Raw genomic sequence first — 12,680 nt, 5'->3', positions numbered from 1 at the left:
CAAGCTTTCGGAGCGCTGCTCCTTCATCAGGTGAAATGGAGGGAAGTTCACAGGAACGCGTGATTCATCCTCAAACCCAGACCTGTATTGACATATGTTGCTTTCAGCAAGGTCTACATGTTCTCTCCTACACTTTGCTGTCATTATTACTTATTCCGCTGATTTCTTGTCACAGCTTGATATCAATAATCCTCTCATTTACTTACCCCTTTCATCTCTCTCTCTCTCTCTCTCTCTCTCTCTCTCTCTCTCTCTGGGCTCCATCTCCACCTTTCTGCTCATCTATCTGCCCCCATCTCTCCCCCCCCCACCCCATCCGCAACTCCATCCTCAGCATAAATACCACTTTTCCCAGCTGCTTTAGTTCTGATGAAGAGTCTCTGGACCCGAAACATTAACTCTGCTTTCTCCTCACAGATGCTGAGTTTTGTGGCAATTTCTATTTTTGTTTCCGATTTCAGCATCAGCAGTTCTTTGCTTTATTCCAAAGATTTTAAGGTAGTCAAAGAGATTTTATAAATTAACAGTTATTGGCACTACATCCTTCTTTTCCTTTCTCTTGTGTTTGGGTTCCTTTCAAATCCCTCCACTTCAATAAGCAAGTTCCACAGTCTGCCTGGTCCCTGGACAAGACATTTTTCTTGAATTATACTTACTTATCTATGCTACTTAGCTATGTAATCTGCCTGTATTGCTTGCAAGACAAAGCTTTTCACTGTGCCTCAGTACATGTGACAATAAATAAATTCAATTCAATTCAATGTAAACTGCTGGTGAGACCAGATCCAGAATACTGTTAACAGCTTTTGTTCCCTTATTTAAGGAAGGATATCATTTCAATGGATGCAGTTCAGAAAGGGTTCACCAGGATGATCTCCGGTATGGAGGGATTGTCTCATAAGCACAGGCTAAACAGGTTGGGACTCTACTCCCTGGAGTTTAGAACAATGAGAGGAGAGCTCATTGAAACATAAAGGATTCTTAAGGCACTTGACAGGGTAAACGCTGTGAGGATGTTTCGCCTCATCAGAGAGTCTAGGACCAGAGACACAGTCTTGAAATAAAAGGGTGCCAATTTAAGACTGAGCTGAGGAGGAATTTTGTCTCTCAGTAGATAGTGAGTCTTTGGAATTCCTTGCCACAGAGCTGTGGGGGTAGAATCCTTGTTTATATTTAAGGCTGAGATAGAGAGATTCTTGATCTGTCAGGGAATCATGGGCTATGGGGAAAGGGCGAGACAGTGGATGTGAAGAATGTTGGATCAGCCATGATCCTGAATGATGAAGTTTAGGCTTGAGGGGTGGAATGGCGTACTCCTGTTCCAATTTCTTACTCTATAGTTTCATTGGAAATTATCTTACATTAATGAAACCCTAGTTTTCAACTCCCCTACAAGGTGGAATCATCTTGTGAACAGCTGTAAATCCTTTAAAATTTACAGAATTTTTGTAATGTGAACATTTACAACTAATGAAGTCAATACATCAAGTATAGTTACCTGACAAAGGAGCAGCGCTTCAAAAGCTAGTGCTTCCAAATAAACCTGTTGGACTATAACCTGGTGTTGTATGATTTTTAACTTTGTTCACCCCAACCCAACACCGGCTCCTCTACATTATGTATATCAAATGGGACTGGGGTTCTCCAATGCCATTTCCTTTGACTGTCATTTTACACTTCTACGAAGTAACTTGCATTTGAATGTCAATCTATGAAACACTAAACCATCTCAAGACTTTGCCAAACAACATTTCACACTGAACCTCACAACAAGCTCTTGGGGCAAATGACTAAAGACTAGCTTAAGAGGTTAGTATTAAGGAGTCTCTTAAAGGATAATAGGCGAAGACATTTAAGGAGGGAATTCAGAGCCCAGGGCCTAAGCAGCCTTATGGCATGGTTGGCAGTAGGAGAGTGAATAAAACATACGTTGCACTGAAGAATAGGGCTGGAGGAGCATCGAGGTTTCAAAGACTTCTGGAGAAGAAAGAGGATACAGAGATAGAGAGGGATGATGTTAGAGTTTTGCCAGATGGATGAGATAAGTTAAATAATTTATTTTACCACCAGTGGTCACTGTGTTTATAGTGTTAGTCATACGTTTATTTAAGGGAAAAAGAATTTATGTAAAATGATTTTGCACCTATTGGGTGAATTAAGTCTCAATTTAAGTTATTGGTGTAAATTTGTCCTATCTTTGTGGGAGAAGTTGACTGACAAAGACAGTTCCATTTTATGATCCCAGGGAATTAAGATGAGAGGGGAAAGATTTAGAAGGGACCTGAGGGGCAACTTTTTCATGCAGAGGGTGGTGCGTGTATGGAATGAGCTGCCAGAGGAAGTGGTGGAGGCTGGTACAATTACAACATCTAAAAGGCATCTGGATGGGTATATGAATAGAAAGGGTATAGAGGGATATGGGCCAAGGTCTGGCAAATTGGACTAGATTAATTTAGGATATCTGGTCGGCATGAACAAGTTGGACCAAAGGGTCTGTTTCCATGCTGTACATCTTTATGGCTCTATGACATTCATAAATGCTTTACTGATTTTAGAAACAATTGAAGGTACCTTGGAAGTCAACATCTAAGTCATACAAAGTAGGTCAGAATGGAAGAACAGTCACACTGGACTTGAAATGTTTGTTTCTCTCTCTGCAAATGTTGCCAGACCTGCTGAGTTTCTCCAGCGCTTTCTGTTTATTGCAGTGTTTGGATGGTTTAGCAAAGCTATGTAGTGTTGTAGGAAATAGTACAATCGATTTGCACACAGCAAGTTCACACAAACTCTATTGTGGCTATGACCGGATATTTTGTTTCTTTCTGATATTAATTCAGGGATAAATATTATCTCGGAGAAAATCCCTACTTTTTGGTTGATTGAACCCTGTAGGATCTCTAAATCTATCTGAGCGGGTAGATAGAGCCATGATTTAAATTCTCAGCACCTCTCTCAGTGTGGCTGTTCCTTAGAACTACGCTGTGAGTGTCATCCTAGATTTTCTCCTGATCTTTTGGTTCGGAGCTGAGAGTTGGCCAGACACTTAATTTTCCTGCTCTGCTATTCTTGCAAAGGAGAAAACTTCATTAAATTACAGAAAAGACAAACAAAAACATTATTGAGTCTTTTTAATGTCAATAATCTGTTGCTTCCTGATGTACGTACCACGTGGAGCTTGAGGCCTGCTGGTGGAAGCTTGCAGAAGGAAATTGGTTGGTTCATAATAACTCTCTGAATCAAACCACAAAGAGGCTGTTTTCATATCATATGAAACTAGTGTTTCTTTTTACATTGTGATGTTTGAAACCTCATTATTTCCTTTTTTATAATTCCAGGAATGGCTCATCAACAAGACTGGAATCACAGTGTTTGGAATGAAGCTGCCTACTGGATTCCAGCTAATTGGACAAGTGGTAAGATTGACAATATGTTCTCCCAGACATTTATGGTTAAACAATGGATTGTTGACACAGCTATGTTTATGCTTAAATGTGCAACCCCTTACTCTGAGATGATGCCCTCTGGGTCTGGACTCTCCCACAAGGGGAAGCAACCTGTCCACATCTACCCTGTCAAGTCTCCTAGAAATTTTGTATGTTTCAATAAGGTCTCCACTCATTCTTCTAAACTCCAGTGAGTACAAGCCCAAACTACTCTCTAAATCATTCCCTCCAAAGATTTCTGCAGCCCTATAATTCTCTGAGGAATTTTGTGTTTTTCTGAATCTGACCTCTTGTGTGTCTCTTGCTCCACCAGTGAGAAATCACACAGCACCAGGTTACAGTCCAACAGGTTTATTTGGAAGCACTTGCTTTTGGAGCGCGGCTCCTTTGTCAGATAGCTGTGGCGTATAAGATACTCCACAACCACCTGATGAAGGAGCAGCGCTCTGAAAGCTAGTGCTTCCAAATAAACCTGTTGGTCTATGACCTGGTGTTGTGTGATTTTTAACTTTGTCCACCCCAGCCCAACACCGGCATCTCCAAATCCTGTCCCCTAGTGGGGGCTGTGTCGGCAGCTGCTTAGCACTAAGAATTCTCTCTTCAGAATGCTCTCTGTCTCGCTACCTCTCTCCTACTTGATGATGTCAGGTTTACATAGAACTTGCAGCACAGAAACAGGACATACAGTGTGACTGGTCCATGTCTGTATTTTTGCCCCATGCAAGCTTCCTTCTGTGTCCCTCTTTATTGCACTCTGACGGAATGTCCTTCTATTCTTTTCTTCTTGTGTTTATCCAGAATTCCCTTAAATATATCACTCACAAACTCTTAATTAGGAAAACTAGGGTTACCAGGTGAATTTCACTTGTCAATAGAGATTTTCCAGTTCGTGCCTTGTATTTCTCTGCTTCTAATACTCTTGTTTGTTGCTAGGATCTCTCTGAGTACAAGAAGTGGCTGGCGTGCTACTCTTCAAAGCAACATGGTATTGCTGCCAAATCAATCACCTGTCGTTCCTATGCAAGGTTAGCATAGCTCATATATCACTATGGTGGACTAGAATGCTATGCAGCCTGATAGCTTGCAATCTTAGCAAAAGGTTTATTTTCTTGTAAATGACTGATTGAGAAGTTAGTGGTTGGTGGCGAGCACTTTTCTGGAAATACTGTGGTCATGTGGTGCCAACTTATTATTAGGTTCTATTAGTTTTATTACGTAAGGAATTCCAGGAGACTTGGGGTTGGTGGAGAAATGTCTGTGATGTGGATCAAGGACTGTTCAAAAAAGAGCTAGGACCGGGATAACTTTTCATTATCAACTTATGGCACCATTAAATACAGATTGACTTTTCAGAGTTTCAGTCATTCTTCTCAAATGCATTATTGTCTTCTAAACTGACAACAAATGACTGATTCTGAAAGCTGGAGGGAAGAAAAATAGCCTTAAAAACTGCACTCAGTAGACTGGAGAGAAGGGTTACTGGCTGTAATCTGATAAAGAGGCTTAAATGATGTTTACGCTTGTTGATAATTGGTTATGAGATACATGCCCTTATTTATTTACCTGTCTCTCCTCTCTACAGTATCTGCTGATTGCTGGTGTATTGACCATTGTTGTGTTGCTGATTTGTACTGACTTTGATGTTGCAGAAGGAATAATTTGCAGCGTCATTTAAAACATGCTGCAGATAATGTGGCAATAACATAATAATTACATGCTAGGGGATCTCAGTGAATTTGTTCTAATCTATTTGAAAAATTAATGGAATGTTATCATTCATTGCAAGGGGAATTGAATTAAAAAAAAGGGAGATTCCACTTCAGCTATACAGCTTATTGGTGGGACCATATCTAGAGTACTTTTCACAGCATTGGTTTCTGTATTAAAGGAAGGATGTAAATACATTGCGTGTTAAACATAGTTTGGTCGTTTTTGCAGTTACAAGGAAGTGCTGTACCACTGGAGGCATATTGTTTAAATGCTGTTTGGATGTGAGCATTAATGGCAAAGCCAACATTTGTTGTCCCTCCCTAACTGCCCTTGACAAAGTGGTGGTGAACCATCTTCTTGAACCACTGAAGTTGATCTGGTACATCCAAGGTGCTGTTAAGGAGCAATTTCCAGGATTTTGACTCAGGAGTGGTCGTATAGTTTCGTGTTAGGACCTGGATGGAAACCAGCAGATCGCGAGTTCTCATTTGGCTGCTGCTGTTGTACTTTCAGATGGTGGAGGTAAACCATTGCCCTCAGGTAGATATAAAAGACCTCATGGCATTACTTTGAAGACCAGAAGGGGCAGTACTAATGCTCTGCAGAAAAACAGAGTGGTAATTATTCCCATCGCTGTTTGTGGAAGTTTGTTGTGTGAAAGTTAGCTTCCACGTCTTCTAGCACTTAAAAATGTACTTCATTGATTGTAAAACATTTTGGAATTTCCTGAGGCTATGAATGGAGCTCTGCATATACACATCTTTCCCTTTATTTATCGCAATGTAACTTATCGGACTTTGCTGTGTGTACGTTGGCTGTCTATACAAGGGATTTGTCTTCCACAGTTTGGCATCAGCTACAAAGTACTTGTGACATCTTGAAGTCATCAGAAGTTATATATATGGAACATTTTTGAATGAAATCACTTAGTTTTGTGCAGGATCTTATCATTAAATGACTCAGACTACTTCATATAGTTCAATAGATTTTTTTTTAAACTTTATTGACGGTAACAGACATAAAATCTGACTTGCATGAGGCTGTAAGTTTGCTCTTGTTCTGTCCTGGAATGGTTTGTTGGAATGCGAACACCTTTGGGAATGGGTTTTCTTCCATTCCAGAGATCCAGTGGAAATTTGATGAACCATTGCACTGACACTCACTTGTTTTCAGGATAGGAATTATGGGAAATCCATCAGATGGCTTCTACGGAAAAACCATTGCCATGACGATATCTAATTTCTGGGCTGATGCGATGATTTTCGAAAGCAAAAAAGTTGTAAGTGAAATCTACACGCAAGATAACTAGTAAATAGTATGCTTAGTGACGGATGGCGGCTGTTTCCACAATCCATTTACAGCTAAATTAACTTTGCTGTTAATTGTCTGAACTCCAAACTCAAAGCAACGTAACAAGCACAAGGGATAGTCACTGGTGAGTTCTCAGAGACAGCCGCAACACAATTTCATGTATTTTACAATGTTAAGCTGCTAGATTTAAAAAAACTTTATAATATGCATTCCTTCTGCTGGATTCAAAGACATTTATGCATTCGTCATTTAGGTATCATGCGTTTAATGGGCTTGAGTAACAGACAGCAAAAATGTTGCAAATTTGTCACTTTTGCAGTATTGATGCACATTGTTAAAAATCACACAACGCCAAGTTATAGTCTAACAAATTTAATTAGAAGCACCAGCTTTTGGAACGTCGCTCCTTCATCAGGACAACTAACTGATGAAGGAGCGGCGCTCCGAAAGCTAGTGCTTCCAATTAAACCTGTTGACTATAACCTGGTGCAGTGTGATTTTTAACTTTGTATACCCCAGTCCAACACCGGCATCTCCAAATCATTGATGCACATTGAGTGCAATGTGAATTAACAGTGTGTGCAATATACTTTCTTGAAGCTAACAGATTTATATTTGTAATTCTTGTACGAACACGATTTCTTTGCTGAGATAACAGGTCTTGGACATTTTACAATGAAGTGATCCTCCAATACAGAATGGAGCCATTCAGCTGGCTTCCAACATCTCCCTTCCTTTCTTTCCCGATCTCTCTCAAATGCCGTTAAATATATACGTAGTCAATATTTGTCCATTTATTTTTTAATAATTGTTATGTGTTCTGCTTCTGTCCGTGCTTCTATTAGAGCATGCTGCTTTCAAAGAATCTTAACCTCAAAAGAAAACTCAAGTTATTTTCAGGGCCACTTATTTAAGTATTTTTGAGGTGATAGAACACAGAACATTACAGCGCAGTAGAGACCCTTCGGCCCTTGATGTTGCGCCGACTTGTCATACCAATCTGAAGCCCATCTAACCTACACTATTCCATGTATGTCCATATGCTTGTCCAATGACGACTTAAATGTACTTAAAGTTGGCGAATCTACTACCATTGCAGGCAAAGCATTCCATACCCTTACTACTCTCTGAGTAAAGAAACTACCTCTGACATCTGTCCTATATCTATCACCCCTCAATTTAAAGCTATGCCCCCTCGCTCTCGCCATCACCATTCTTGGAAAAAGGCTCTCCCTGTCCACCCTATCTAACCCTCTGATTATCTTATATGTCTCTATTAGGTCACCTCTCAACCTTCTTCTCTCCAACGAAAACAGCCTCAAGTCCCTCAGCCTTTCTTCATAAGACATTCCCTCCATACCAGCCAACATCCTAGTAAATCTCCTCTGCACCCTTTCCAAAGCTTCCACATCCTTCTTATAATGCGATGACCAGAACTGTACACAATACTCCAAGTGCGGCCGCACCAGAGCTTTGTACAGTTGTAGCATAACCTCATGGTTCCGGAACTCGATCCCTCTATTAATAAAAGCTAAAACACTGTATGCCTTCTTAACAACCCTGTCAACCTGGGTGGCAACTTTCAAGGATCTGTGTACCTGGACACCGAGATCTCTCTGCTCATCTACCTCTACCAAAAATCTTACCATTAGCCCGGTGCTTTGCATTCTGGTTACTCCGACCAAAGGGAATCACCTCACACTTGTTCACATTAAACTCCATTTGCCACCTCTCAGCCCAGCTCTGCAGCTTATCTATGTCTCTCTATAACCTACAACATCCTTCGTCACTATCCATAACTCCACCGACCTTAGTGTCGTCTGCAAATTTACTAACCCACCCTTCTACACCCTCATCCAGGTCGTTTCTAAAAATGACGAACAGCAGTGGACCCAACACTGACCCATGTGGTACACCACTGGTAACTGGACTCCAGGATGAACATTTCCCATCAACCACCACCCTCTATCTTCTTTCAGCAAGCCAATTACTGATCCAAACTGCTATATCTCCCACAATCCCATTCCTCTGCATTTTGTACAATAGTCTACTGTGGGGAACCTTATCGAACGCCTTGCTGAAATCCATATACACCACATCAACTGGCTTACTCTCATCTACCTGTTTGGACACCTTCACAAAGAACTCAATAAGGTTTGTGAGGCACAACCTACCCTTCACAAAACCGTGCTGACTATCCCTAATCAAATTATTATTTTCTAGATGATTATAAATCCTGTCTCTTATAACCTTTCCCAACACTTTACCAACAACTGAAGTAAGGCTTACTGGTCTATAATTACCAGGATTGGCTCTACTCCCTTCTTAAACAGGGGAACCACATTTGCTATCCTCCAGTCTTCTGGCACTATTCCTGTAGACAATGACAATTTAAAGATCAATGCCAAAGGCTCGGCAATCTCCTCCCTGGCTTCCCAGAGGATCCTAGGATAAATCCCGTCCGCTCCAGGGGACTTATCTATTTTCACACACTGCAGGATTTCTAATACCTCTTCCTTCTGTACCTCAATCACACCTAGTCTAGTAGCCTGTATCTCCTCGACAACATTGTCGTTTTCTAGAGTGAATACTGTCAAAAAATATTCATTTAGTGCTTCCCCTATCTCCTCTGACTCTACACACAACTTCCCACTACTATCCTTGATTGGCCCTAATCTTACTCTTGTCATTCTTTTATTCCTTCAATACCTATAGAAAGCCTTAGGGTTTACCCTGATCCTATCCACCAACAACTTCTCATGTCTCCTCCTGGCTCTTCTGAGTTATCTCTTTAGGTCTTTCCTGGCTACCTTGTAACCTTCAAGCGCCCTAACTGAGCCTTCACATCTCATCCAAACATAAGCCTTCTTCTTCCTCTTGACCAGAGATTCCTTCATAAACCATGGCTCCTGCGCGCTACAGCTTCCTCCCTGCCTGACAGGTACATACTTATCTAGGACACACAGGAGCTTTTCCTTGAATAAGCTCCGCATTTCTAATGTGCCCACGCCCTGCAGTTTCCTTCCCCATCCTATGCTTCCTAAACCTTGCCTAATCGCATCATAATTGCCTTCCCCTCAACTCTTGCCCAGTGGTATACTCCTATCCCTTTCTATCACTACAGTAAACATAACAGAATTGTGATCGCTATCACCAAAGTGCTCACCTACTTCCAAGTCTAACACCTGGCCGGGCTCATTACCCAGTACCAAATCTAATGTGGCTTCGCCCCTTGTAGGCCTGTCGACATACTGTGTCAGGAAGCCCTCCTACACACACTGGGTAAAACTGACCCATCTATAGTACTCGTACTATAGTGTTCCCAGTCAATATTTGGAAAGTTGAAGTCCCCCATGACAGCTACCCTGTCTCTATCACTCCTATCGAGAATCATCTTTGCTATCCTTTCCTCTACATTTCTGGAACCAATCGGAGGCCTATAGAAAACTCACAACAGGGTGACTTCTCCTTTCCTGTTTCTAACTTCAGCCCATACTACCTCAGTTGACGAGTCCCCAAACATCCTTTCTGCAACTGCAATACTGTCCTTGACCAACAATGCCACACCTCCCCCTCTTTTACCATCTTCCCTGTTCTTACTGAAACATCTAAATCCTGGAACCTGCAACAACCATTCCTGTCCCTGCTCTAACCATGTCTCGGAAATGGCCACAACATCGAAGTCCCAGGTACCAATCCATGCTGCAAGTTCACCCACCTTATTCTGGATGCTCCTGGCATTGAAGTAGACACACTTCAGACCAACTTCTTGCTTGCCGGTGCCATCTTGCATCCCTGAAACTTGATTTTGGACCTCCCTACTCTCAACCTTTTCTATACTCGAACTACAGTGTAGGTTCCCATCCCCCTGCTGGATTAGTTTAAACCCACTCCAATAGCCTTAGCGAATGTCCCCCCCAGGATATTGGTACCCCTCTGGTTCAGATGAAGACCATCCTGCTTGTAGAGGTCCCACCTACCCCAGAAAGAGCCCCAATTATCCAAGAATCCAAAACCCTCCCTCCTGCACCATCCCTGTAGCCACGTGTTAAACTCTTCTCTCTCCCTATTCCTTGCCTCACTAGCATGTGGCACAGGCAACAAACCAGAGACAACAACTCTGTTCACCCTAGCTCTAAGCTTCCATCCCAGCTCCCTGAATTTCTGCCTTAAATCCCCATCTCTCTTCCTAACTATGTCGTTGGCGCCAATGTGGACCACGACTTGGGGCTGCTCCCCCTCCCCCTTAAGGATCCCAAAAGCACGATCAGAGACATCTCGAACCCTGGCACCTGGGAGGCAACACACCAACCGTGAGTCTCTCTCATCCCCACAGAACCTCCTATCTGTCCCCCTAACTATGGAGTCCCCAATGACTACTGCTCTGCTTCTCTTCCCCTTTCCCTTCTGACCAGCAGGGACAGACTCTGTACTAGAGCCCTGTACCCCACTGCTTTCCCCTGGTAAGTCATCCCCCCGCAACAGTATCCAAAATGGTATACTAATTGTTGAAGGGAATGGCCACAGGGGATCCCTGCACTGCCAGCCGGTTTCCTTTCCGTCCCCTGACTGTAACTCATCTGCCTTTTTCTTGTACCTTAGGAGTGACTACCTCCCTGTAACTCCTCTCAATAACCCCCTCTGCCTCCCGAATGATCCGAAGTTCATCCAGCTCCAGCTCCAGTTCCCTAACGCCGTTTTCGAGGAGCTGGAGTTGGGTGCACTTCCCGCAGATGTAGCCAGCAGGGACACTAGTGGTGACCCTTACCTCCCACATTCTGCAGGAGGAACATTCAGCTGCCCTAACCTCCATTCCCACTATTCTACATTCCCAAAGAAACTGTTGAAAAAATAAGGAATAAAAAAAACCCGTTACCTTACCAATCTGGCACACAGATCCTTTCATTTTGGTTAGAGGAGGAGGAGGGGTGGGAGACACTACCTGAATAGTGTTTTGGGTAACGCAACCACACAAATATATGACTTCGCAGAAGCCCTTCGCTCCTCCCTTGCAACTCTCGGCAAATGGCCCGACTCCCGAGGTAAGTTCCTTTAAATGCGGGAAAACTCACCCTTATGATGATGATTTAACAATTATGCCCTTTAATTGCCAACTCATTTCCATTATCAAAGCCCATTATAATTTTGAGCATCTTCACATTATCTCTGAATGTTCTTAGTGTTCTACCAAAATGATCTGTCATTTCTACACCTGTCCTTGTATCCCTGGTGACATTTGGTGAGGTTTTCTGTAACATCTTTTTCTTAACAAGGTACCAAAAGTGGACACACTTTTCAAACTGAATTCTAGCCAGTGATTTGTACAGGTATGATATATCTTTGCTTTTAACTCTTTGTACCTCATGTACAAAATTAGTGTCTCTGAGGAGGAACTGAGAATAGGAAGGAGTAAAATCTACCAGATTCCGTTCATAATTGCTACTGGACTACAACCACTTTTTACAATAACTTCAGGCTCTACTCTTCAAAAATTCTAACTAAAATACTTCAGCACATCCTAAGAAGGGGACTATATAAATGCAAGTATTGGTAGTTATAACATGTGTATGCTTTGTGTTATATATTTGTGATGGGAGAGGCTGAATGAGCTTGGTCTGGCTGCATTGATAGTCCAGTAGTTCACCTGAGATCAGTCTCAATCTCACATGCAAATGATAGTCAGTTGCATTGCAGTCAATTGGTTTATTCTACCCATGGATTGGTTTGTCTGCATCCTCAGGGATGAAATTCATAGCTAAAGAACAGATTATTCTGAGGACAGTTGAGAATTTCCCACAAAGTATCTTCACGTTCTTCCACTACTGTTGCTTTCTGTTTTTGATTTCCCTCAGGTGCTAATACCACATCCTCTCAATGATCCCACAGAGTTCGGTAGCTTGCAAGATTTACACAGGATCAGTCGGAAGGAAGGGTTTGTATCTGTTATTTCTGTAAGCATGTTTCGGTGCAGTGAGTCGTTTCACCTGTAGTTTGCAAAGTAACATTTTCAATTCAGCACACACTTGTATAGCTTTGACTTGTCTCCCTGATTCTTCTGCCAATCAGGTTTTTCTTTAATGGAACAAGTAGTTATGATCTGCAAGGCACAACCTTGAAAATGGAAATGGTTAAATACTTTACAGGAAAAAAATTATAAGGGCTGGGGAAGGAGTAAGGAGCATAAGACCATGGAACTTAAAACATGAGCAGACCTTT

The 12,680-nt window shown here is 42.1% G+C and overlaps 1 protein-coding gene across 2 annotated transcripts in view; it reads left to right on the top strand.

The window, feature by feature from the left end:
• Positions 1–12,680, top strand: part of gkup (glucuronokinase with putative uridyl pyrophosphorylase) — a 54,547-nt gene that overhangs the window by 16,317 nt on the left and 25,550 nt on the right. For both annotated transcript variants that reach the window (XM_072593376.1, XM_072593377.1), the window contains exons 8-11: positions 3,336–3,413; positions 4,377–4,468; positions 6,327–6,432; positions 12,317–12,396. In XM_072593376.1, coding sequence (XP_072449477.1) covers positions 3,336–3,413; positions 4,377–4,468; positions 6,327–6,432; positions 12,317–12,396 — 356 coding nt within the window. The remainder of the gene's footprint in view (positions 1–3,335; positions 3,414–4,376; positions 4,469–6,326; positions 6,433–12,316; positions 12,397–12,680) is intronic.

The sequence above is a fragment of the Chiloscyllium punctatum genome, chromosome 23 (assembly GCF_047496795.1).
Source record: "Chiloscyllium punctatum isolate Juve2018m chromosome 23, sChiPun1.3, whole genome shotgun sequence".
NCBI lineage: Eukaryota > Metazoa > Chordata > Chondrichthyes > Orectolobiformes > Hemiscylliidae > Chiloscyllium > Chiloscyllium punctatum.
This window is presented reverse-complemented; position numbering and strand designations above follow the sequence as displayed.